We start from the raw sequence: 26,833 nt of genomic DNA, 5'->3' as shown, positions 1-26,833 counted from the left end.
AGTTTTAAATATTTTCAGTCATAAATGATAAAAGTATTGGTCTATGGTAAACTGAGATCAACTGTACTATGTACTGTACTGTATGGAAGACATAGTTCAAAGAAGTTCTTACTGTTCTTTTTTTCAAGTAGCTTATCTACTTGGTAGGGATATTTTTTCTCCTTTATTTCTATCCACGTTAGGATGGAAATTTCCATTGCACAGTTGGGAAAAAGTCTTTTTTTGTTTTGGTTCAAATACCATTGTTTTCTCAAGTTGTGTGATCATATCATGTGTTAATTTCTTGAATGTCACCCCCACATTCACAAAAGACTCGTGGGCACTTACCATAATATGTAGCAAATATGAATGGGATGCAGTTACTTTAGGGGTCTGCTTGAGTTAGTGTGAAGTTCATCAAATGAGCCAGTTACCTGATCCTCAGTCTCACCTCATGTGCATGGTCTTAAGACCTTCTCCTCTCAGCCTTAGCCACAGTTGCAGTACAGCTTTACTGAGTGTATATTGGACAGTCAGGTAGGCACTGTTACCAGTAAACAGTTTAGTGTGAACAGATATAGGGGAAGTGATGAAAAAGTGAGAATTGAACATATGAAATATGCCAGGGCAGTTCAATTTTCATTGAGTTGCCATGATACAGAAAAACATTGTGCAGTGTTGATCCAAATGAATGAAAACATGACTGTTGGATCTTTAAGCTGTCTTCACTGTTGCCCTGGGTTTTGGTTTTTTTGTTTGTTTTTTTTTTTTTTTTTTGCTTTACTATTATTTCTTAACTTCTTGGTACTAGTTTGATGGGAAAAATAGCAGGTATATCTGTCTGAAAAAAGATTCAGATGTATTTAAGCTGGAAAGCAAGCTAGAATATAATGCTTAATGTGTAGTAGACAATCAAAAATTTCAAGGAAGAACTGTCAGTTTGTAAATTTTCAGGCTGTTACACTTCCTCTCTTATCTCTTAATTCATCCATCTTACTATGATTAGTTTAGAAGTTTTAAATAAAAATTAATTTTAAATTCTTGTCCTTCTACTTACATTACTTATATGAAATTCTACTTCAAATGTGCTAATAAGTTTGCTGAATGTAATCTGCTTTGAAGAAGAATAAGATAACTAAAGTAGTCATTATGCTATGCAATTTCTCAGCCTTTGAGAAAAACTAATCTTTTTCCAGTCTCTGTGATCCTAAACCATTTTTTGAATTAAACATTACACCTTATAAATTGAAAGTCTGCTAGCCTATTATTCAAATACAAAGCTACAATTTCTGGAAGCCTTAATTGTGAGGATAAAACAAGTAAAACATGCACATATGGCCTGAACACTTATCCTGCTGGTTAATCTTCGCTATTTATACAGGGTGTTTTTAAAGCATAATTCAAAATCATGCATTACAGGAATTTCGCTGTGGGATATTCAGGAGTCACAAGCAGTCAAAAATTGCCTTAGTCAGCAGTCCCTGCAGGAGCCAACTTTTTTTTTTTTTTTTTTCCTGTTTACAGCAATAACTTATAACAAGGAGAAATAATTTGGTTGTTTTAAGAAAGTATTTTTTTAAATGTCTCTGCCTTTCTTCTAAGTTGCAGTTCCACTTCCTTTAAATCTTACTTTGTTCACCAGGGGCCTTGGTGGTGCAAATGGTCATGCCCGCTCTCCCAGAACTGCCTGCAGTGCAAGCACAGGGAGATGCACCCTTGCAACCAGTCATTTGCCAGGTTTTGTTATGAGCATTATATTCAGCTGTGAAAAGTTTTCCTTAAAGATTCATTTTCTGAAATGTATTTGGAAGAAGACGACTTCTTGCTCTGGAAATAAATGCAGTTCTGGCTGAGAAACCTGTGACACCTACATGTGTCTTTGCTAAGCACCATCTCCAATGACCTGTACCTTTGATGTTAATAGATTACAAGCGTATGTCAAGTGGTTTATGGCACTTGGGATTAATGCTTGTACCTTTCGTGGAGGGAGAATGAAACCTGACAGCCGCAAGTCGCTAACTGCCATCTCCCAATGTCAGCAACCCTGTATCCAGCTTACACTGTGGGCAGTGGAGCAGGACTCTTTTAGGCTTTCCTTCATACATTTTGAAATTTGCTAAAGAAAAGCAGAAATGGAGAAGAATGCTAAACTGGAGGAATATATTATCTACCATTTTTCAGTTTATGATAATGTGCGTGTGTACATGTAGAAAGAGATTGTTACATGAAACAGCTTGAAGCTTTGCTAAATATATACTATACTTTTGATTTATTGCATATGTTTTGTTCTCAGTCTCTATCTGTATTCCAGTAGGTCCAGCTCCATAACAGTACAACAGATTTTTTTTCCTTTCTGAGTAAAGAACTGCAGGTAACTTGTTCTGATGAGAAAATCAGAGGAAAGGAACAGGGATAAGGAATTGTATATACACCAGAGGACTTAAAACTGTCTTCGCATGTGTGTGCAAGTCCCACCCTTTCAACATCTTTTTAAATGTATTGCAATGTAATGTCCCTGTTGTGAAACTGCAAAGTTTAGTGAATTTATAGGGTGCAGTCAGTCAGAAACTTTGATAAGAAGCTATCCAAATGTAAAAATAATGTGGATAAAACCAGAGGAGAGATCTTGCATTTCTGTTTGGGATAAGGATTCCTTTTGTACTGTCAAAACACGTGAGTATGTGAGTTTGTACATGTGCATCAGCCTAAGCATGGCTGGACATGTTGCATGAACAAGGTTCAACTCTGTCTACTGATTTATTTTTTTTTACTTTTGATGGCGTATGTTCCCAAAGTAGGTCTCTCTGCTCCCAGTTTTATTAGGCTGGTGAATGAGGGAGGATATTGAGGTTTTTAATATCTGATGCAATACAGAAAATTTTTTTTTTTGTTGTCAGATAGTCCTTGCACAAGTGAAGATCTATCCCAACAGTTCCCTTGTTCTTTCAAATACAAGTTCTGTTAAACCAGCTTTGGGAACAACTAGCTACTTTGTACCTAACTATCAGAAAAACTCAGATTTGACACACTCAGAAATCTTGAAAATCTAGGTTCCTGCATTCACCAGTCATGCACTGAACTGAATGAGAATAGGTCTAGCTTTGAAGCTTTTTATTATGTTTGGTTATTGACTTCTTATTTCAGCTTTTGTCTCAAAATATACTAGATTCACCAGGCTTTTTGAGACTTATCATGGAAGCCTGTAGTGAAAAATTGAGTAAGAGGAAAATAAAACACAGTCAACATATCCAGCCAGGACAAATATTTGTGGTGCAATCTTGTAAAAAGAACTACTTATTTTTCTCATTTCTCAGACGCACTTTCTTTTGTGTTCCTGGTAAATAAGTTAATTTAAGGTCATCCACATTTCAAATCAAGCTTCGTCTGCAGTAGAAATCCAAAGCATAATGCAAGCTAGTTGCATTTTAACTTACTCTACCTCCATATTTATTTTAAAACTTACCGGTTGTGTGAGGCTCAGCACACTCTGTCTGCATTTAAATGCATTTAGAAAGATTGGCCGCTTTATTGTGAGAAAGGCCTTGTTTACTTGAGTGAAAAAGTTAATGCTCTGTAATAACACATACAACTTCTAGTCCTGGGACTCATTCACTGAATGTTTGACTGGAGAAGTGAAATCCGCTTTGTTGCAAAGCAACACATTTCAGTGAAGCAAAAATTCCATTTCTGTTAAATCGCTTTCCAATTTTCAGGATAATGATGTGTTTAATTTACCACAAAACATGGTAAACTGCCTGCAGTACGAGTTTTGATTAGTCATTTAGATTCATTTTATTTAATTTTAATCCCTTTTTTTCATTTTAGTGAAATGTATCTGTAGTTTTTTTGCCGAAGTTTATTGTTAGTTTTCTAGCACTTAATTTTGATATTTTAATGCTAGCAAAAACTTTGAGTTCCTGGTTTCTGAAAAGAAGGATCATTTTACTATCTGCTGTGCTAAGCATGGCACAGACAGGACCCAGAAGCCATTAAAGCTTCAAACAGTATGTGGATAATGTGCTGAACACATTCTCCTATTTCTAATTTTTACTGTGAGCCATACAGCCGAGATAATTTCCAATAGCATCATCTTTTCCTGACCTTTCTTGAAGAACTTCAGTGGCTTTGCAAGTTTCCTGCAATTGTTTTCTTTTACCACTCCAGTCCACTAGGTACTCTGATCATTCCCCACTCATGCTGGTGTCCAGCTGTGGTGTGGAGAGTTGAACACACACTGGAACAGACCGTGCCATGTGGTTGGGGATTACAGGGAGACAAGATAGTTTACCTTCCTTGTTCCCCAGGACAAGGGTGGATGAAGATAGGAGGTGGCACTCCCTTCTTCTAAGGGTGCATGAGTAGGCCAAAGCAAAAGAGAAAACAGTCTTTAGGTGCATCCCCTGTGGATGACTTCATGGCTTGTAAACATTAGCACAAATTAGGGGAATGATCGATTTATGAGCAGTTCACCCAGAAACATGTATTGTCCTCTGTTTGTGGTTATCCTGCATTTGAGAAGTAGAAATTGTCAGTTTAACTGATATTTCTCCCCAGTCACCTTCCTGCATTTAGCTTCCTTTCTTCTACTTGCGTTGCTGCACATAGCCAATATTTTTTGTCCCCCTTCTCCTGGATGGGGTGAGGAAAAACTTGAGAGGGCTTGTCATAACTTCTAAACTGACACATCTCCAACAGTGTAATTTTGTGGCAATCAGCCTCAACAAGCGTTGGTGAGTGGTGCTGAAGACCAGCTTGTAGGTCTTTAACAGTCTCACCTTGCTGGGAGAAGAGAGGTCCTGCTCCCATGCTGCCTCCTGCCCACCCCACGGTCCCCCACGGCTGTTTCTTGATGTCACCTCCTCAAATGTCCCCTGCCGAGAAGAGAGCCACAGCCCAGCGCTGGCCAGGCCCAAGGTGGCCTCTTGTTACCTCCCGCTGTAACTCATCCTCCACCACAGGCCTCCAAGGAGCAGGCTCCCAAGGTCTGCTCCTTCTCTTCGTCCCCAGACACGTGTTTACTTGCAGATGTAAGCAAAAAGCTTAAATTTTTGGAAGAACATCCGTGGGAAGAAATTTTCTTCCTGAACTCAGCATTACTATTTTGACACTATCCCAGGTTGATCTTTATTTCAACAATAACGTGTGGATGTTTGTGGGACTGTCTGCTTAATGTATATGTACAGCTGTCACCTAGAAAATAAACTACTCAGTTCATAGAAACAGACCATAGCACACAGAGATGGTAAATTAATAATAATGATAGTAATAATAATATATTAATGTCATCATCATTTAAATTTTAAAGACTTGATATTCACTGAACAGTCAATCTGATCTTTCCCATTTAGTTCACATAGTTAACTTTACATTCTCCAGTTATTAATTGTTTGATGGTTCTTTCATTCCTCCACCTTTCTAAAAAGCTTTTTTTCAACATGGATATCCTAAGCATCTGTGAGACATGGTATTTTGGGATTTGAAGAAAAACTAGTAGTAGTATAGCGCTAGAAAAATGCTCTAAATAAGATGTGTCTGATAAAGAAATAGTTTTTGCTTCTGCTGAAAAATAGTTCAGACTATTATGAAAAGTTGATGGACATTTTAGTGCAAGTACACGAAGGAAAAAATGTATGTTTGTTTGTGGCTCTAGCCCTCAGGGCTGTTTGTAGGAGTACTCAGAGGCTTGTGTGGCTGTGTACAGCAATTTTTATATAGGTTGTAACATGTCTGGTTTATTAAAAACAATTTAGAGGGCATCTTGACTGTTTGGATAATATTGCAGAATTCACACAAAATTTACTGCACTTATTTATGCAAAATGTTAAGTGCAGAAATAAAAAGAGATGATGCATAATAAGAATAACTGATGTGGGGAAAATTTGCTGTCGAAGCAAAACTAAGAAATCTGGGAACTCAGCCTAACCATGGAAACTACTTCTCTTACCACAAATATGACATGTACATTTTATGAAACCTGCTTATTACCAGGGGCCAAATTCTGTGGTCCTTATGCAAGCACAACTTTCACTGAAAGTTCACTAAGGACAGTAGAATTTGGCCCTGAGTTATTTCTTTTCCATAGAAAATTACTTCATTTGTAATTTCCTCTTCTTATATTTCTCAGTAACTGCAGAAATGTGAGCTAGACATTTAATTTCAAGTGAATAAAAGATTTAAGGACTCTCTGTGAAATTGCAACTTTATCTTTAAGTGTAATAGAATAAAGGAGTAAATTTGTGGACGTGATGTTTTACTTAGAGGAAAAAAAACATGTTTGGATAACTACGGAGACCAATGTAAATGTGTGAGTTTTTCCATCTAAGTAAAATGAGAAAGATTTTGGGGTTTGAAATGAAGAGGGACAACTTGGGATGTTACAAACAGCTGAATTAATATTGGACTTCTGGGATGTTTCTGTGAGCACAACACAGCCACAAGCTAGCACTGACTTTGGTTACTTCCATTATCCTAGCTAATTTTATTAGTATGGTGCTCAACCTTGGCTGGTATATTCACTTCTCTGAAGCTAATATAAATATGTCCATACTGTGCTATAGAGTGCCTTGTAGACGCATCTGATGGGGAGATGGAATTTGGAGAATAATGGCATGGAATATATTGGAGGCTGAGTCAAGGGCTGGAATCTGACCCTTAGAGAGTTTGTTCGATACCCTGCAAATTCAGATTCATCAGAGAGGAAAAGGGTCTGGGACTGGTTGGAGTCAAATGTCTGAGTCAAAAGCTGCTGCTGTCAGTGTAAGCTGCAGCAGGAAAGTATCCTTAGCCCATAAGCCGCGATTACATCTGACATCCCCTTTGACCATTTTCATTACGTGACCAAAGATTTAATAGCCATGCAGAAGAAAGAACAAACCCGTTGCAGCATTTTGCTGTTAGCGTATATCCACATGGTGCTTTGCCAGCAGACATGAACGAGTTCTTCCCATTCTGCTCTCTTCACCTGTCCTGTGAGTGTAAGTAGCACGGCACTGAGTCTGAGCCCAGTGCTCCCAGCTGGGACAGGGCCAGCCTGCAGAGCTGTGCTGGAGCTAGTCCCATCGCCCCTGAGTTGAGACACCTCTAAAGGCACTGCTACTACAGTTCATTTTTGTGAATAAACCAACAGTGTGAATTTTCCGGCATCGGCTCCTTGGGTTAGCAAATAAATTTTAAACAATGAATTTCAGGTTTTAGCTGTGAGTTAGCTTTCTTTTCCAGGATGATACTGATGCTCTTTGAATGTGACTTATGCAAGATTAATTTCTGAATTGTGTATAAATTGTTTAATCACCTGTGAAACTTAACAACTTTCAACTTTTCATTTCATTAGCTGCGAGATGAATGTGTTTGGAAGGCCAGAGCTTGATGACACATGCAGCAAACACCACTGAGGACTCTGTTTCATTTAATGCAGTAATAATAAACACTCCACAGGCAATATTTCAGCAATCAAGAGTGCTTTTGCAGTCTTGTCTATCTATATGTTTTTGGCTAAATGACAAAATCCGGGGGGAAAAAAATGGGTAAAAAATGAGTCAGACTTATTGCCTTAATGTAACCTTCCTGGCTGAAAGTATATTAATTGGCAAAATGAATTACCTCAGACTAGAGCAGAGAAAGGCCTCCATTGTGCATGGCCATGGCGTGAAACCTATACTCTTTGACTTGCGTGTTCTTTTCTAGGCATCATGATCCATCCCGTCCGATCAGCAGGCTTCAAAGCCAGCCTTGCAAGATTTATAGCGCCTTTCAATTGGAAGCTCTTTTGTTCAGTCCGTTTATGCATTAAGCCAAGTAACTTTGAAGCACTTAGTGGTGAAAACCCTCCTTCCCATGCAGAAGCTGCTCCCAGCTTCTTCCCGCAATGCAGCATGGTACTTCTTTCAACCTGAAAGGGTTAACATGGGAAGATGGGTCATTATTTCTTGTTTTATACAAGAGCTTGGTGTCTGGAGCCCTTGCCAGGACCACATGAGACCCAGGAGCAGAGCCTGCCTCCTTCCCAGGCCTAAGGTTGAGGTCCAGCAGTAACCTCGGGTAGCGGTGACCCCATCCTCTACTGGGTTGGAAGGACTAGGGTGGTTGCATGGGGGCTGCCTGTGTTTTATCAAATGACAGCTCCATGTAACATGATTGCCTTGCAGTAAGGACTTGAACCAGTGTCTGGCCCAAAGAATTTCATTATCATCACTTTTTTCCCAGTCCAGCAAATGTTGAATTGTTGTATCTGTTTGAGATTGAAGGGAAAAGCGATGCAATCTTGGGTAAAACAGGCATGGTCATCATCTGTCTTTTGAGTAAAAGGGGCCATAATTCATGTTTTATGTTCCACTATCACTCTTTCCTCCTCCTTTCTGTTATGTATTCAAAGAAAGGAACAATCCCATTTTTTTCAGGGACCCTCAGCAAAGAATTTGGTTAGCAGAAGATGTCTTGCTGATTCTTGGCTGAAAATAAGCATAATAGACTGGCAAAACTAACATGAACTTGTAAAACTCTTCATTGTCTTTTTTTTGGATTGGACAAAGGAAAAGCTAAAGAGAATAAATACTGAGAGATTGCACATGATTAAACATGCTATTTCTCACTCGTTTCTTCTCATCAGAGTTAAATATTAGAATAACAAGGAGGATAAAAGCCGTAGGTTAAATAAGCTCGGTCTGTTTTCCTGTAAGCCTATATCCCATCCAAGCAAGCATTCTTGTTTGCTATAAATGCTTGCTTCTGCAGAGAAATTGAGTCTGAATGGGATGGAGACTGTGCAACCTTCTCACCCACTCCAAGAAGGTCTCCCCAGGTCAGGGGTGTGATCGGCAGTGGAAAAGCCGCATGGAAAACTGGGGTTTGCCACTGTTTCCACTCTATTTGTTCTGTGGATAAATAAATTGAGGGCTGGAGTCTTAACGGCTGTCAGTGTGCCACCTTTGAGCATCTTCACTTAGAGAAATAGGAAAGTTAACCACATGTTCAAATTGGTCCTAATTGTTACAGGAAGGCTTCTGAGCGGTTCCAAGACCATCTTTTTCCACTGAGCTTGTATTACAAAATATTTCTGGAATTAGATGGAACAAGAAAAATAACTTTTTTTTTTTTTTCCCCCACAACTTGTACTTTACATCAAGATGCATTTGAAACAAATCTGACCCTGTCCTGTATGTTGAATTAGCTTTCTTGCTCTGTGAACTGTGACATACTCAAGCACTGGGCTTTAAATTGGTGATGGCAGACCTCGGATTAGCGTGATGGTATTTGTAACCTCTAGCATTTTGTATCCTGTTTTCCCGCAGGATCTCCTGCCCTCACTGGCACTGGAACCATTGCTGTCACAGTGGATGATGTCAATGACAATGTCCCCACATTTGCCTTTAATATGTATTCTGCCACTGTTCCGGAGGATGCTCCTACGGGGACAGATATTTTGCTCGTAAATTCCTCAGATGCTGATGCTTCTACAAATGCAGTTATTAGGTAGGTCATTTACTGTTGCTGTATGTAATATTGCCTCATACCTTGCCTGAAGTTTTTTTTTTTTTTCTGGTGTCCATCATTGACATGCCATAAAGCTGTAAGACACAAAAGGACAGCTGTACATGTGTAGCTAAATTGTTTCAGCAAATCTGGCTTTTTTTTTTATTCCTTATAGGCTTTTAGAATTCTATTAGGGACAAGTAGTGTTGAAGTGTTATTTTATTTTTTTTACTAAGTAAAAAGGAAATTAATTTAACTTGTACCTGAGTGTAATTGTTAATAGACTAGATTTGTACCTGAGTGTAATTGTTAATAGACTAGATTTATATGCCTAAAAAATTAGAATTTGGCATTTTTGCTTTAAATGCCAAATGATTTTAAGACCTCAGTTGATGCATCTTGACTGGGCAGTGGGCTGAACACTGGACATTCCCAGTTTCACAGACAAGAGTAATGAAGATGCTGAGTGGCAGTGACAAACTGAAGATTATCCACTGAGAACTGTTTTATTGCGAATAGAATACAAACCGGATTTCTTTTAGTTACTAATTGGAAGGACACGTAGGTAATCTCATCATGTTTAACTGTTGTGACTGCAAACACCTGTACCTCTGTTTCCAAACTTACAAAACAGGATACAAAAGTAGATTCTTTATTTACTTTTGTTAGTTCACCTCAGTTCATTCTTCAAAGCGCGTAAGTATATCACTGTGGTTGTCACTTTCTTTGAAAAAAGGAAATAAAGTAGAACTATGTTATGGCAAAGGAAGTGTGTATAAAATACTGTAATATTTTCTTTCCAACTAGCAACAGGCCAAAAATAGAAACTCGATGTTTTGGCATCTTTAAATATTTGAAAAGCATCCAAAATTAGCATTTATTAAATTGTGAAACAATGAAGCTTTTAATTCTATTCACTCTTACTCTAAGAAACTATTTCTGGCAAGCTCCTTAAGAAAAAAATAATTCCATACAAAGCATGAATGATTGTAATGGTTGCATCCCATAATCAGAAATTATCAGGGTGTTCTCAGATTTCTGTAGTGTGGTTGAATTGCTTTAATATCTCTGACATTAGTCTTTGTCATTTACTCAGTACCTCATAGTAGAATACTTGATAAAAATATTTTTTTTCCTTCATAAGTAGCCATTTAAAAATTGTTTTTAGGTTTTGTTTTACACTTTTTAGACTTGGGAACATACTTTGTTTTTCTTGGACGGCATTCGTCCAGATTCAGCATTTAGAGTAATGCAAATCTTAAAATATGACTGGTATTACAAAACCGGCAAAAGCCAGAGACCAAAACATGTAAGGCCTTCTTGTCAGAGATGTTGAGCACTCAGAACTCCTTTTCAGTCTTGTTAGAACCTTTTTCAAAACCAAATCTCTGGTTTCCAAAGATGGTATGTAAAATCCTCTGCTAAAATATTCATATAAAGTCAGAAAATGGACTGTGTTATGCAAGAAGTAGATAATCTTCTGCAAAACTGTTACATGCCCATACATACCAACTCTTATTTCTGGTCATAACCTGTGAAATCATTAAAGGAGGCTGATGAGGTTGTTAATAGCAATGCACACTTGAGCAGTCTTTTTAAAGAGGGTCAGCACAGACTAGTCGAAAGGCCAGATTTTAAGCATGTCAGTCAAATTCCTTTTATGCTAGTTGTCACCAGTAAAGTTTTGGGGATTTTGGTTTGGGGGATTTTTTGGCTTGGGTTTGGAACTTTTTTGTAACTATGCTGAGACACACTTACATTGTCCAGTTGGTTTGCATGCAGTTGTACTTGGATATAACTCAGAATATCCTATAGCAAATATCATTTAATATAATTTGGCTTTATTCTTTTTTATATATATAAAAAAAAAAGGTTCTCACAGCATCTTACCAGTGCTAAAGCTTGAGCCTTTCTATATATGCAAAAGAGGAAGTCTGTCTTCTGCAACACCTCGTACAGGGTTAAAATGTTGCAAATCACAGGTGAAATTTTCCTATGCTGCTGGTATTTAGAGAGATTTAAGTCGTGCTTTAGGCTTTGTGCACATTCTTTCCACCCTAGGTGCACGTTGTTATGGCTGGAGAATAATTACATATGGCCATCATATTATATCATAATTAAGCAATTAAAATATGCTCATGGCATTCTGTAGAGATTAATGACTGAACAGGAGAAGTTGTCACAGCTTATTACACAGGGTGGCTATCAATCCTCTAGGTAAAGCTTCTGGCCTGTGTTATTATTTCAGTCATAACCTGTCCTGATTTTAAAAAGGTGAAGATAGGAATATTACTCTCTTTCATGAAAGCCATTTTTCTTCTGCATCTTTTATAGAATCGTATACCTCAAAAGGGCTGCTACTGTGCTGTACCAGGCTTCTCTGAAGAAGCAATGCTAATCACACCTGTATTGTTTTCAGTCAGGTTTATAATATTTAATAAGGGAATTGTTCATTTTAGCTAGTTTTTGTTTCCTTGTTTTGTAGAAAACACATTATCTGAATTAATAAAATATGTAATATTTAACCCATTACCTTTAAAAATACAGCCTTTAAATTAACCATAAAGTATCTTTAAAAAGTACAGAACTGAAAAATTCTGTACAAACACAAGCTGGGTAAACATTCAAAGAGAAAGGACAAATTCACTGTGCTAGTAACCCAAAGGTAGCCCGTACAACACACTCCAGTAAGCATACAGTCAGTTCTTATCAGATCACATTTTTGCGCACACACATGGATGTGTGCACATACATACACACCAATCAAGGGTCAAATTATGGTCCCAGTTAGTCTCTATTAACGCAGCTCTGTGGTTACTAATTTGGTATGAATTAACATTGAAATCTTGAATAGTTAAACTTAGCTCAGTATCAGGAGACAATATGGATTATAAATCCTCATATTATTTTGTACAATTGTGATCCTTTTATTTCAGGAAGTAGTATTTTTTTTCTAATTACATTCTGTGGATTCAGTTAAGAGGTATATCAGCCTTTTGGAATAACACTTAATGCATTAGCTCAAGAAAATAACTTTGACAGCATGTCTGACTCTATCTTGAAATGTACAAAAGCTCAGTCTGATCCTCATTTATTAGAAATCTATCTGTGTTAAGGAACTGCGCTTATAAATCTCCAGAAAAGTCATTTATGACAAGTCTCAAAATATGGAAGGGAAAAAAAGTGAAGACAGATGGACAGTCAGAAGAAAATCCGTGTGTTGATACCCATCAGCCTGGTGGTCTGAAGAGTATAGAAAATTATTATCTGAAGGCAGCGGGCTGCCTTATGAAATACTAATTGAATTTTTCTTCCTTGTTTTTTCTTTCAAACAGCTATAGGCTTACTGGTGGCAATTCGCAATTCACAATCAACCCATCAACAGGACAAATCATCACCAGTGCTCTCCTCGATCGAGAGGCGAGGGAGAACTACACTTTGGTGGTGGTGGCAAGCGACAGGGGCTTTCCCAGGGCCCTCTCCAGTTCCACCAGTGTGCTTGTCACTGTCGCCGATGTGAATGACAACCCGCCCAAATTTCAGCACCATCCCTATGTCACCCATGTCCCATCACCTACCACATCAGGTATCGCGATCAGTGGCAGTGCTTGAGATCCTTTAGAGTGCATAAACTTAGTGCAGCGCAAAGCTGTGTCACAAGAAATGTTTCTGAGATGTTCCTTTGCAGCTGTTGTCCAATTTTTGTTACCTTCATGTTGCACAGGAATGAATAATGGCAAGGCTCAATATGTCACCCACAATTTAGAAATTTTTTTAATTTGTTCCTTCCATCCAAATTCAGTTTTTCCTGCAGTTATGTAAAGAAGACATAGTGGAAATGAGCACCCACTCAAACACGATTCAATTATTTTTCCAGGGTGAGGAAGGCAATGGCCTCTTTATTTCCTCTGAAAGTTTCCTCCTGCATGTAGATGGTTCTTTTTCCACTCCGAGCAGTTCTTAAAGAGGATTTTGTCAACCTCTTCCAAAAAGGCTGTATCTGTATCAGATGTTAATTATGTTGCCTTTCCTTGAGCCAAGTGGTGAAGAAAAATAAAATAAAAAGCCAAGCAACAACCTTCATTTTGTGGTTGCTACACCCAAATTAAAGTGACTTCACTCAGTACAGGAATTAATTTCTGATTATGTTTTATAAAGCCTGATAAATAGCTATTTGAGATGGGTAAGTCCAAAATACTATTTTTTTCTATTTGCAGAATTGACATTGCAAGGGAAAAGAAAGGAGAATGTGTGTATTTGCTGCATGAGGATGGAGAGAATTTACTGAAAGATTCTGCTATTTTGAGAATTTTTTTTCCAGTCTTTAAAACAGACTAATACCAGGACCTCTACTATCTCAAAACAGTTAAAGGATTTTATTATATGATCACTTTATTACCATAGATTCACCTGCAATCAGGGTGGTTGGCTGTGGAACTTGGCAACGCTGTGTGTTTTTATATGCATGCACATACATGGATATGTGATGTGTACAGAGAGGATTCCTAGACAAATAGTTTACAAACCAAGTTTTCCTTTAAAAGAACAAAAAAAGGGCTTATTTCAATGTCTTGGATCTTCTCTCTAAATTTTAAACAATTGCAAATACTTTTTATGGAAGAATTAAGTTGTTTACATTTCTTCCCTGTTTCCAGAAGAGCATTATGAAATTATTTTATTATTGTATTAGTGAATCTTTGTGTATTCTGACTAGGGCACAGTATCTTTGTGCAGTTCTTTTTGGGGTGCATTTCTTTAAATGCATTTATGAGGAATTCACATAGTTTTAACTGATGTTTTCTGGCAATATCTTTTCAGATGCTTTTTGTACAAAACCTGCTATAACTAGAAACATATAGAAAGCCTAAGTTATTTTTACTCTGGTTTTAACTTAGCAAAAACCTAGGGATGCATGCACTTCTTTATTTGCAACTTTCTCAGTTGATAGTTCACTTTCATTTAAAAGGAAATTTTAGTATCTTGCGACATTATTTTGAAAAGGCTCTTGACAGTGATGTTACAAGAAGTCATAGAGTTCATTAAAACAAAAAAAAAGAAGAAAACAAAACAAAAAAAAAACAACAACAAAAAAAACCAAACAAACAAAAAAAACTTTATTAGAATCCAATGTAGTGTCTGAAATAGCTTAAAAAAAAAATCCTCATAACTTGATCAAGACTTTTGTTTTTATTCCAATCACAGAATATCTAGTGTACATTTTGAAAAAAAAAAGCTTAATTTCATTGTTATTTTTAAATCAAGTTTAAAGGGGGGAACTAGTAATAATAATTAATAATATAATTTGCTTAACTGAAGCAAAAATCTTAATTTTTTTCCTGTCCCATTTCTCACAAGGGTTTGAATACTGTTCTTGTCTAAATATTCCTCCCCCTGGAGTACAAATCATTGCACATGACAAGTAATGACATGAAGTATAGTTTTAAGGGGATGCTGTCAAAGTCATTCCTCCTGTAAATGATTTTGCCTTAAGAGGTTGAATATGACATGATTTTTAAACAGGAGTGGGTATTTTCTAAATTTCAGTACCAGTAAAACATCAACAGGGTGTTCTACAAATTGGTTGGACAGTGTCAAATTCGAAAGATATACTGTGCACTAGACCTGTAAACTCTGCTGTAAAAGAACACCCTGGATTCTCCTTTCAGATAGGCAAATATAGAGATTAATGCAAATGGTGTGTGTATGGTCGAGCTCATTGTGAAGCATAAATTTGAAAGACCTGAAATATAATATATTCATGTTATTGCACTACTGTACAATAGTTTTGTATTTCTGTGTGATTTTACCCCTATCTTAGAGGACAAGCATGCTTTTAAAAATGAAGTACCATTAGTTACTGTCCTCAGCATGGTCTTACAAAATCAGAAGCAAGAGGCTATTGGGGGCAAAGGAGCAGCATCTGGGAATAGGAACAAAAAAGGCTGCAAGGGAGGTGGGTGTGCAGGGTAAATGTCCATGGGTGCAGTCTGTTCATTTAGGTAACCTTAATAGTCATTTAATTCCAGGTTTTTTTTTTACATGGATAAGTAAAGTATGAGAAATTAAAAAAAAAATCAAAATAACATTAAATCTTATCAGATTTATAGCTTTCATAATGTCAATGTTCTAGAAATAGGACTCTTAATTTCCAAAAAGTTTCAGGTCCATTTTCCAGTGCAGATGTATGTGTAGCCACTGACATCTGTACATGCATTTCTCTGAGTGCAGTGACCTATTTTTCAAACCCACATTTTTTGGCTGCATGTGCATCTTGCGTGCTCACAAACTCACCTACCCCTTGTTGAATTTAATGTCTTGTGAAAAAAGCAGTTCATTTTCAGAGCAGTGTAAGGAAGAGCATACTGCTCCAGGGCATGCTTCTGAGTGAAAAGCTGGCATCGCGTTTCCCACAATTGGTGCAGTCACTACAGAACTAACTTTGTTCTCCATTTCAGGTTCGTTCGTGTTTGCTGTGACTGTCACCGATGCGGATGCTGGCTCCAATGCTGAGCTCCATTATTCCCTCATGGGGAAAAACTCTGAGAAATTCCACATCGATGCAGCAAGAGGGGCGATCCTGGCTGCAAACCCACTGGCAGGAGAGTCCGAAGTCACTATTTCTGTTCATGTGAGGGACGGCGGCCGGTACCCCAAGACAGACTCTACGACCGTCACCGTGAGGTTTGTGAACAGAGCAGAATTTCCTCATGTTCAGGCCGATCAGGAGACCTTCACCTTTCCTGAAAACCAAGCTGTTGGTACGCTTATCACCACGGTTTCCGGATCTTCAGCCAGAGGAGGCTCCTTGTCTTACTACATTGCCAGTGGTAACCTGGGCAGCACCTTCCTGGTTGACCAGGTAACAGGACAGCTGTCTGTTGGGCGGGCTTTAGATTTCGAAGCCATACAGAAATACGTGGTTTGGATCGAGGCCAGAGATACAGGCTTTCCTCCCTTTTCCTCATATAAGAAACTGGAAGTAACGGTGATAGACGTCAACGATAACGCACCAGAGTTTGAGCAAGATCCCTTCATTGCAGAAATAGTGGAGAACCTGTCTCCGCGGAAGATACTGACAGTGACTGCTGTTGACAGGGACAGTGGTCTAAACGGACAGCTGAATTATGAAATAATTGAGGGCAATACGGAAAATAGTTTCAGTATCAATCGAGCCACTGGTGAGATCAGAAGTGTCAGACTGTTGGACAGGGAAAAATTGTCTCGATATATACTAACCATAAAAGCTTCAGATAAAGGTACCCCACTCCAGAGCACAACTGTCAAAGTTATCATTAATATTTTAGATGAAAATGACAATGCTCCAAGGTTTTCCCAGATATTCAGTGCTTCTGTTCCTGAAAACGCACCTCTGGGTTTTACGGTAACCCGAGTCACGACGTCAGATGAGGACATTGGGGTGAATGCGGTCAGCAGGTACTCCATAAGGGATATAAGTCTCCCATTTACTCTAAATCCCAGCACCGGGGACATCACCATCAGCAGACCACTAAACAGGGAGGACACAGACCGTTACAGAATCAGGGTCTCTGCTCATGACTCTGGGTGGACAGTGAGCACAGATGTCACCATATTTGTCATGGATGTCAATGATAATGCCCCACGATTTACAAAGCCATCCTATTACCTGGAGTGTCCTGAGCTTCCTGGGATTGGTTTGAAGGTTACCCAGGTTTCAGCCACCGATCCTGATGAAGGATCAAATGGCCAAGTCTTCTACTTTATAAAATCCCAATCTGAATTCTTCAGAATTAATGCAACCACAGGGGAAATCTTCAACAAGCAGTATTTAAGATACCAAAACTCCAGCGGTTCAAGCAATGTCAACATTAACAGGCACAGCTTCATCGTTACTTCTTCAGACAGAGGCAGTCCTCCATTAATGAGTGAGACAACTGTCACCATTAACATAGTAGACAGCAACGACAACGCACCACTATTTCTTGCTCATAAATATTTCACTCCTGTTACTAAGAACGTAAGGGTTGGCACAAACTTAATTAAAGTTACTGCAGTGGATAACAAAGACTTTGGCTTGAATTCTGAAGTGGAGTACTTTATCTCTGATGAAAGCAAAGCTAATAAATTCAGACTGGACAGGACTACCGGCTGGATTTCTGTGTCATCTTCTCTAATGGCTGATTTGAACAAAAACTTTCTGTTTAAAGTGAAAGCAAAGGATAAAGGTAATCCTCCACTCTCATCAGAGGTAGCTGTTGAAATAGTAGTAACAGAGGAAAATTACCATACACCTGAGTTTTCTCAAAGCCGTATGAGTGTTACTATCCAGGAGAGTCACGCTGTTGGAACAGTGGTCAGGACGGTTTCAGCCCGAGACAGAGATGCCGCTATGAATGGATTAATCAGATATAATATTTCCTCTGGAAATGAGGCTGGCATCTTTGCTATTAATACAACTACTGGTACACTGACACTAGCAAAACCACTTGATTTTGAGTTATGCCAAAAGCATGAGCTAGTTGTTACTGCCACGGATGGAGGATGGGTGTCCAGAACAGGTTACTGCAGTGTCACTGTTAATGTCGTGGATGTGAATGATAATTCTCCAGCATTCAGCCCTGAGGACTACTTTCCCAATGTGTTAGAAAATGCCCCCAGTGGGACAACTGTTATTCGTTTAAATGCCACTGATGCTGACTCTGGACCAAATGCTGTGATTGCTTATGCTATTCAGTCCTCAGACAGTGACCTCTTTGTCATTGACCCCAATACAGGAACGATCACCACCCAGGGATTTTTAGATTATGAAACCAAACAAAGTTACCATTTAACAGTAAAGGCTTTTAATGTTCCAGATGAGGAGAGGTGCAGCTTTGCTAGTGTCAACATCCAGTTAGAAGGCACAAATGAGTATGTTCCCCGTTTTGTGTCCAAGCTTTATTATTTTGAAATTTCTGAGGCAGCCTCCAAAGGTACTGTTGTTGGTGAAGTTTTTGCAAGTGATCGTGATATGGGAACTGATGGAGAAGTCCACTACCTTATCTTTGGCAACAGCAGAAAGAAGGGCTTCCAGATAGATGAGAAAAGTGGCCAAATCTATGTTTCAGGACCCCTCGACAGAGAAAAAGAAGAACGAATCTCCTTGAAAGTGCTCGCAAAAAATTTTGGGAGCATTCGTGGTGCAGATATAGATGAAGTAACTGTTAATATCACTATACTGGATGCCAATGATCCTCCTGTTTTTACCTTAGGAACCTACAATATACAAATCAGCGAGGGTGTTCCTCCAGGCACCCATGTCACGTTCGTTAGTGCCTTTGATTCAGATTCTGTCCCTAGCTGGAGCAGGTTTTCCTATTTTATTGGGTCTGGCAATGACAACAGTGCCTTTTCCATCAACCCACAGACAGGACAGGTGACTGTCACTGCAGAACTGGATCGAGAAACGTTGCCTGTGTACAACCTGTCTGTGCTGGCCATTGATTTGGGAACGCCATCTGCTACAGGAAGTGCCTCTTTGTTGGTAACTTTGGAAGATATCAATGACAATGGCCCTACCTTGTCCACCAGCCAAGGAGAAGTCATGGAGAATAACCGTGCAGGAACACTTGTGATGACACTTCAGTCGTCAGATCCTGATCTCCCTCCAAACCAAGGTCCCTTCACATATTACTTGCTCAGCACTGGTCCCGCAACCAGCTACTTCAGCCTTAGCACCGCTGGTGTCCTGACAACAACAAGAGAGATTGACAGAGAGCAAATCAGCGATTTCTACCTGTCGGTGATTACAAGAGACTCTGGTGTTCCTCAAATGTCTTCCACAGGAACTGTGCAGATCAAGGTAATAGACCAAAATGACAACCCGTCTCAGCCCAGAACGGTAGAAATCTTTGTTCACTATTATGGCAACCTCTTCCCAGGTGGAATTTTGGGCAACGTAAAGCCACAGGATCCAGATGTGCTAGACAGCTTCCAGTGTTCCCTTACATCAGGAGTCACCAGCCTCTTCAGCATTCCTGGGGGTACTTGCGACCTGCACTCGCAGGCGAGGTCCACGGATGGCACGTTTGACCTGGCCATCCTCAGCAATGACGGGTTGCATGGTGCTGTCACCAGCAGCGTCCGGATTTTCTTTGCAGGCTTCGGCAACACCACCATTGATAACAGCATCCTCCTCCGCCTGAGCACCCACAGCGTGCGAGATTTCCTGACGAATCACTATCTCCACTTCTTGCGGATCGCCAGCTCCCAGCTGACAGGGCTGGGCACTGCTGTCCAGCTCTATGGGCTGTACGAGGAGAGCAACCACACCTTCCTGATGGCAGCTGTCAAACGTGGCAACAACCAGTACGTGAATCCCAGTGGCGTGGCCACTTTCTTTGAGAGCATCAAAGATGTCCTCTTCCGCCAGAGCGGGGTGCGGATCGAGGCTGTGGACTACGACTGGTGCCTGCAGAGCCCCTGCCAGAACGGAGGGAGCTGCGTGAGGAGGTTGGCGGTGAGCCCAGCTCTGAAGAGCCATGAGAGCATCCCCGTCATCATCATGGCCAACGAGCCCCTCCGGCCTTTTGTGTGCAGGTGCATGCCAGGGTACGATGGGAGTCTGTGCGAGACAGACATCGACGAATGCCTCCCTTCCCCCTGCCACAACGACGGGACTTGCCACAACTTGGTGGGGGGCTTCTCGTGCAGTTGCCCTGAGGGCTTCACTGGCATGGCCTGCGAGAGGGATGTCAACGAGTGCCTTTCCAACCCATGCAAAAACAGTGCCGCCTGCCAGAACTTTCCGGGAAGCTTCAACTGCGTTTGTAAAACTGGGTATACAGGTACGCTTTTAATTCTCTGTATCTTACAGTCCAGAAGAGATGGAAAGTGGGTGGAAACATGCCTTTTTAGCACAAGATTGTCTGAATATGAGCATCCCCAATAGGTGAAGAGGTCATAGAAAATGAGGCATTTGTAGTTATGAAAACTCAGAAGACCAGGGGCCCACGGTATTCTTTTATTTTAGCTCTGTCTTCAGGCAAAACTCGCTTACCTGATTTGCATTAGAACATAAAGATTTTTACAAGAGCTATTTTAATTTTTTAAGTATGTAGACATCATTTCCAATGCTCGAGTATGTTTTTTTTTTTTATATTGTTATGCATATTGTGGTAGCATTTCAAGTCTGCTAGGAGTGTGCCAAGCAAGAAAATCAGCCTCTGCCCCAGGTTGCTTACAGTCATACAAGACAGAAAACAGATGAAGGATATGGGTAAAAACAGAATTCACACGAATTGATCAAGCATGTTTGTTCCGTATTTTGTCCCTTTGTCATTTATTTTTTTATTCGCCAACAGAAATGGATGCAGCATTCCTACCTCTTCTGAGTATTTTTTCTCTAATGTTTATTACACATTCAAACATAGCAGCACTTTATCCCTAGAAAATCAGGCTGATGTCTGCTTCCACCATGAGTATGATGATTAAGGAAGGTCTGAACAATTTTCAGTTTTAACCATTGCTTTTGGCCACTTTTTACAGACATCATAAAAAAATCTAACCAGAGAAGATTAGGTAAGGCTTTCATTACCTTTTCTAAGGAGTACTTCGGTATTGCAGATGCCCCATGGCATCCCAGCCATGGTCATTATGGTGTTAGTATTCGGGCTTGCCACCATTGCCACCAAAACTCATTGGTAACCAGGAGAGTGATCAAGGGGTTGATTGTTCTTTTGTTTTTTTTTTTTTTTTCTTAAACCAGATTAGCACTGGAGATGTGATACACTTTATTGCAAAGGAGAAGGTTAATCAATTTCAAAATTAAGTTTTAACTACTTCATTTAAAGCACAGCTGCAGCAGTGGGTACATTGTCAGTGTGAAAGGTCTGTTGATATAAAGGACACTGGTGTGATCTTTTCTGTGAACCTCACAAACTACCCCAGTCTTGGGTCAGGAGCAACTGTTGTTAATTGACAAGCAGTTCTAAGTAAGTTACCAATCAGGTTTTTATTTCATGTTGTATTAGTACATCAAATTATTTTTCCGGGAGCATGGCAAAATAATTCTAGGGCACCTGTCCCCTGTAACTCTTTAGGTCATTAGCACCAGAGATTACATGGGCATATGTTTGCTGTTGCAGTGAGGAAAACACTTCATTAACTCTAGCAGCATACTAGAGTAAATGCCTCTAGCTTATAATTTGAAACATTAAAGAAACATCCAGCTAATTTTTTCTGGTATTAAAGCTCGTATCTTAATGTTCAGCCCTTATGTCAGCTGAAAATAAAGCTCTGCACGTGACAAACTTGAAAAAAGAAAATGTGATGAGAAACTCTTACAGTTTGAAGTGTTGGAATTCTTTCACGCCATGAATTAAATGTGGCGTCTGATATGAGCTTTCTTAAACTCCTTGTCAACACAAATAGCTTTAAAATAGATTACTAGTGGGGTAGACATTTCTATTTGGGATTCAGATCTTTTTAAATTGGTTGGGCGTTGCAGAATGAAGAATTATTTAAGTGTCTGGAGGCTAACTGATCAGGACACAAAACAAATGGCACCAAAGTATGTAATTAAAAAACAAAACATCTTCAGAGCTGAATATCAGCACAGTTTATTAGATAAGATCACAATTAATATTCAGTGTATTTAAACATTTTATGTCTGCAAAAGCATATTTGAAATTCTGCAAATTTAATATGCAATAGGTTCTGCAAACAGCTATCAGAATACAGATTGTTTGAAAATGCTTGACATAGAGACTATTATGTCATTATTATACTGCCAACAGAAAGAGAACACAGCTGCTTGGGCATTTAATCTTGATTCATATATGATTAAAGATAGCCATAGTGAATATAAAAATAAAACCTCAAACTGTTTCTTTATGCCTCAGCAAAAAAAAAAAAAAAAATAGAGATACCCAAAGCAGTGGATTTCTAATTCAGTTTACCATATACAAAGCTGTACTGCTTCTCTTGGAATGAGAATACAGTTTCATAATTGAATTTGTATGCTCTGTAAAAAAAAAATATTTACATGGTACTGCATACAAGTAGAAATTAGTATTTTCTGAGACAAACTCTCTGTTCACCGTAAATTAGAGTACATGAGCTGTAGACCTTTATAATGGCCTACCTGAAAACTGAGTCTTACTTTTCATTGATTTATTATGTTTTGTCAGCTGCATTTCACTTCATCACACTGCAAAGGTAATGTAGTTCTTTTCAATGGATAGGATTATAAAGACTGATTACCTCAGAACAACATCATTAGGTCTTAAACAATCTGTTATAATTACATCTCTTAATGATGATTGGCTTTTGTTTTTAAAATAATCACTTTCTGAAGGGAATATACTTTGAGATTTACAGTAGTTATCTGCCCTTCCTTTGAACCCTTCATTTCCTGTTTTCCAGGACTCATTAAAATGAAGGAATGTAGGTTTGTGAAATTGTTTCAAATGCAAGATTAAAATATTAGAGCAACCACTTTAAAAGATGGGCACAGAGAAGCACGAAAAATAAAACTCTCAAATCAGCTGAAATCTAACCCAAGAGCATTCATCTGGTATCTGTTCCTGTTACGTTTTTCAATTAGAAAAAAAAAAATTCTCAGGAAGTTAGACTTTTGCATAAGCCCTTGCATGTGATATCATCAGCTTGAGGTGATGAATGATAAATGCTGAATGCTGTCTGTTACCAATTATCCAGCATAATTCTAATTTTCATGGTCTTCAGAAAAAGACCTTTCTGACACAAAAATGAATACCCCAGATCTTTCAATATTTCAGCTGAAAAGAGATTTATAAACTCAACTAACTGCGACATTCACCTGAACTGGAGTGTTACTGGAGTTACTCTGGTTTGGAGTCTCCCTGGTTCCCAAAACACTGGCTGAGACATTTCCTTCCCCGCTCTGGATTTGATACCCTGAAACACTAGTCAAACATATGTGATTACCTTAGTTCTTTATGCTGGTCAAATAAAATTATTGCCCAGGTGAGAAGTGCATAGTAGTCCGAATGTGTGAAAATGCTTCTTGAAAACTGATTTGCGTAAGCCGTGAAAGCACATACATCTCATAATTTTTCAGGGCACATTACTTAGGTGGGATAAATGTCTATCAGAACATTACTCTTAAATTCATGTTGTAAAACTTAAATCAGCAGACTGTTGTGGAAAATGACCTCTGAAAACCAAAACCACTCTAGTTTTGTGAGGTTAAGATCATTGGCATTATCTTTCTATAAAGCAGGAAAACTGAGCACTTGGTCAGGTGAGGATGCTTTTATGTATAGTGCCAAACAGTTACTTATCTTCTTCAATCCAGTAAGTTTCCTTGAATGATTCTTTCTATCAGTGCAACAGAGCATTGCAAAATGGCTAGCACTTGTGTAAATTCTCCACTCAAGAAAAACAGTCCCCTTTATTTTTTTTTCTTCTTTTTCTCTCCACAAAAAATAGTATCTAAATATAAACATATTATCTTAGCCAGAACAGCAAAAACAATGTGTTTGCAAACTATGTTTTGTTTTTCCAAATCTAAATCTTTAGTACACACCTTATTGTGTCTGTGACCCGTGAAACTGGTAGGCAATCAGGGTGGACTTGAACAAATACACTCTTTTACTAAGGTACTGGAAAGCTAGCATTAGCATGCTCTAAGGGAGATAACTGAAAGTGGTAGGACAACCTGCTGCCATCTTGGATGGCTCTACTTGATAGAATAATAAAGTGTAATAAGAAAAAAAGTCAAAGTTTCGTAGAAGTTACAGAAACACATACAGTGTGACTGGTAGCATAGCAATTTATCTGGAGAAATCCTCACAGTGGAGAAGACAAATGAGAAAAACTCTGCTGGGTAAAGCTCTGAGCAACCTGATATAAATTTGAAGGTTGCCATGCTTTGAATGGGGGTTGGATATCATGACGTCCAAGGTCCCTCCAGCCTAACTTTTTCCATTATTTCTGGAGTATTTGTCCTGGTTCAGAGGTCTAGAAAGATCCACATCTGCCTATCAAGTTTGGGCAATAAGAACAGAAGAAAAAAATAGTAGCACAGGGGGAACATGGTTTCGATGAAAAGGGAAGAGTAAGAGGGTGCAGTTTGAATGCTGATGGACCATCCAAAAGCCAGGAGTTAATAGAAAGTCTCTGAATGTCATCAGAGTAACCAATGCAGGCTGCCAATAATAGCTTGAAATATGGAGACCTCGCCTTAGAGGATGGACGAGGAATGCATGAGAGTTTCTGTCTCAGAGGAGTGTAAGGGGAGGGACTGACCAAAGATCTGAAGTAGCAGGAAATCTGGATGAATTGATGAAGTTCAGGATTCTGCAGCAATGAGGAAATGAGGCCTTGTAGCAGCAACTGTTTTCAGAAGAAGCTGATGTAAGGTAATTGGTAGGTAAGATTGCCTGGAGGGATACACATGGGAGAAATAATCCAGGTGAGTTGAAATCTTTTAGAAGAAGGAAGAAGTATAACTAAAAATTATCTTAAAGCAGGGAAAAAAAAAAGGATGTCTTTAAGAGTTTTAGGCGGTTATACCAGGATTTTATTTTTCAAATTGAAAATTAGTTATATACTAAATAAAAAAAAAAAAAGTTTCTATTCTTTTGGTAGTTACATGACATTGTATTAGACTGCTTACCTATTTATTTATTTATCAGTTTCTAGTTTATAACTCTCAACATCTGTTTACCAGGTTTTTCTAATGTTCTTGCTTTATCAAAGTAATTTATTTTAAATCCTTATACAGAACAACTGTAGTGATGAACTACAGTAGTATTCGCAAGTTATACTTTTGTCCTGTTGATATCTGGCTGAAGGACTCTTGCTTTCTAGGATAAGAATGCTTAACATGCTGTGGTGGATTGACCCTGGCTGGACACCAGGTACCACCAAAGCCGCTTTATCACTCCCCTCCTCAGCTGGGCAGGGTAAAGAAAATATAACAAAAGGCTCGTGGGTTGAGATAAGAACAGGGAGAGATCACTCACCATTTACCCTGGGCAGAAGAGACTGAACTTGGGAAAAAATTAATTTAATTTATTACCAGTCAAGTCAGAGTAGGGTAATGAGAAATAAAACTAATTCTTAAAACACCTTCCCCCCACCCCTCCCTTCTTCCCAGGCTTAACTTTACTCTTGGATTTCTCTACCTCCTCCCCTCCCAGCAAGACAGGGGATGGGTAATGGGGGTTGTGGTCAGTTCATCACACGTTGTCTCTGCCGCTCCTTCCTCCTCAGCAGGAGAATTCCTCACACTATTCTCCTGCTCCAGCATGGAGTCCTTCCCACAGGAGACAGTTCTCCATAAACTTCTCCAATATGAGTCCTTCCCATGGGCTACAGTTCTTCATCAACTGGTCTAGCGTGGGTCCCCCCCACGGGGTGCAGTCCTTCAGGAGCAGCCTGCTCCAGCGTGGGTCCTCCACAGGGTCACAAGTCCTGTCAGCAAACCTGCTCCAGCGTGGGCTCCTCTCCATGGGGCTACAGGTCGTGCCAGGTGCTACCACCATTGCTGATGGGTGGCCACCTTGACCAGTGGTAGGTCCAACTTGGAGTTGGCTGGCGTTGGCTCTGTTGGACATGGGGGAAGCTTCTAGCAGCTTCTCACAGAAGCCACCCCTGTAGCTTCCCTGCTACCAAAACCTTGGCATGCAAACCCAATATAGATGCATTTAAAGAGGAAAAATAAGCTTCATAGATGTCTCTTGTTGGATCATTTTTCCAAGTGTAAATAGATACATTTTTCTCAGGTCTTTAGCACTTCCGTGAATGGCAAAGAATAGCTGAAATTTCTTCATTTTAAATAAATACTAGTTTTAATTGCTCTGATGAATTGCTAAATCAGAGTATTCATCATCTCCTGTGTCAAAACAGTTGGAATAAATGCAAACACACTTTTATTAGTTTCATGAATTATTCAAACAATTGTTAAATATTAAGAAGATGTTGTTATTCGCTGGTTAAAATATGTGCAGCTCAAATAAACATCCATATTCCTGACTCAGCAAATATGCCACCTTTAATGTTAACAGAGAAAAAAAAGAGTACTTAGTTAGATTGAATTGCAAGTAAATGAGTAAGCCTTATTAGCTACACTTGTTTTTTGTGAAAACTAAGAAACATCACTGAGCTATTCTAAGCATCTCTGCCTCACTCTTGCTATGTCTTCTCCTCAGTAAGACAAAGATCTGTACTATGTACCATAATTTTAAAATAAAGAAAACAGCAAAATCTAACATAAAAAGTTAGCTCATCTTTCAGTCATGCCCATTAGAGAATAAAATATAAATAAATACCCCCAAAGCATAATTAGATTCAGACTGGAAAAGTTTCCTGGATTTATGGTGAATCTACAAGTTACGTATTAACCACAGGAATTCTCCAGTGCTCTGTTTCCATCCTGCTT

The 26,833-nt window shown here is 39.0% G+C and overlaps 1 protein-coding gene across 1 annotated transcript in view; it reads left to right on the top strand.

The window, feature by feature from the left end:
• Positions 1 to 26,833, top strand: part of FAT4 (FAT atypical cadherin 4) — a gene marked incomplete at its 5' end in the record, with an annotated part of 149,356 nt that overhangs the window by 98,141 nt on the left and 24,382 nt on the right. The window contains 3 exons of the mRNA XM_032997838.2: positions 9,267 to 9,447; positions 12,783 to 13,033; positions 15,903 to 20,252. Of these exons, the coding sequence (XP_032853729.2) occupies positions 9,267 to 9,447; positions 12,783 to 13,033; positions 15,903 to 20,252 (4,782 nt within the window). The remainder of the gene's footprint in view (positions 1 to 9,266; positions 9,448 to 12,782; positions 13,034 to 15,902; positions 20,253 to 26,833) is intronic.

This window comes from Tyto alba, unplaced genomic scaffold (genome assembly GCF_018691265.1).
Source record: "Tyto alba isolate M040663 unplaced genomic scaffold, T.alba_DEE_v4.0 Super-Scaffold_23, whole genome shotgun sequence".
Taxonomy (NCBI): Eukaryota; Metazoa; Chordata; class Aves; order Strigiformes; family Tytonidae; genus Tyto; species Tyto alba.
The sequence above is the reverse complement of the archived record's forward strand: the minus strand, read 5'-3'. Positions and strand labels throughout refer to the sequence as shown.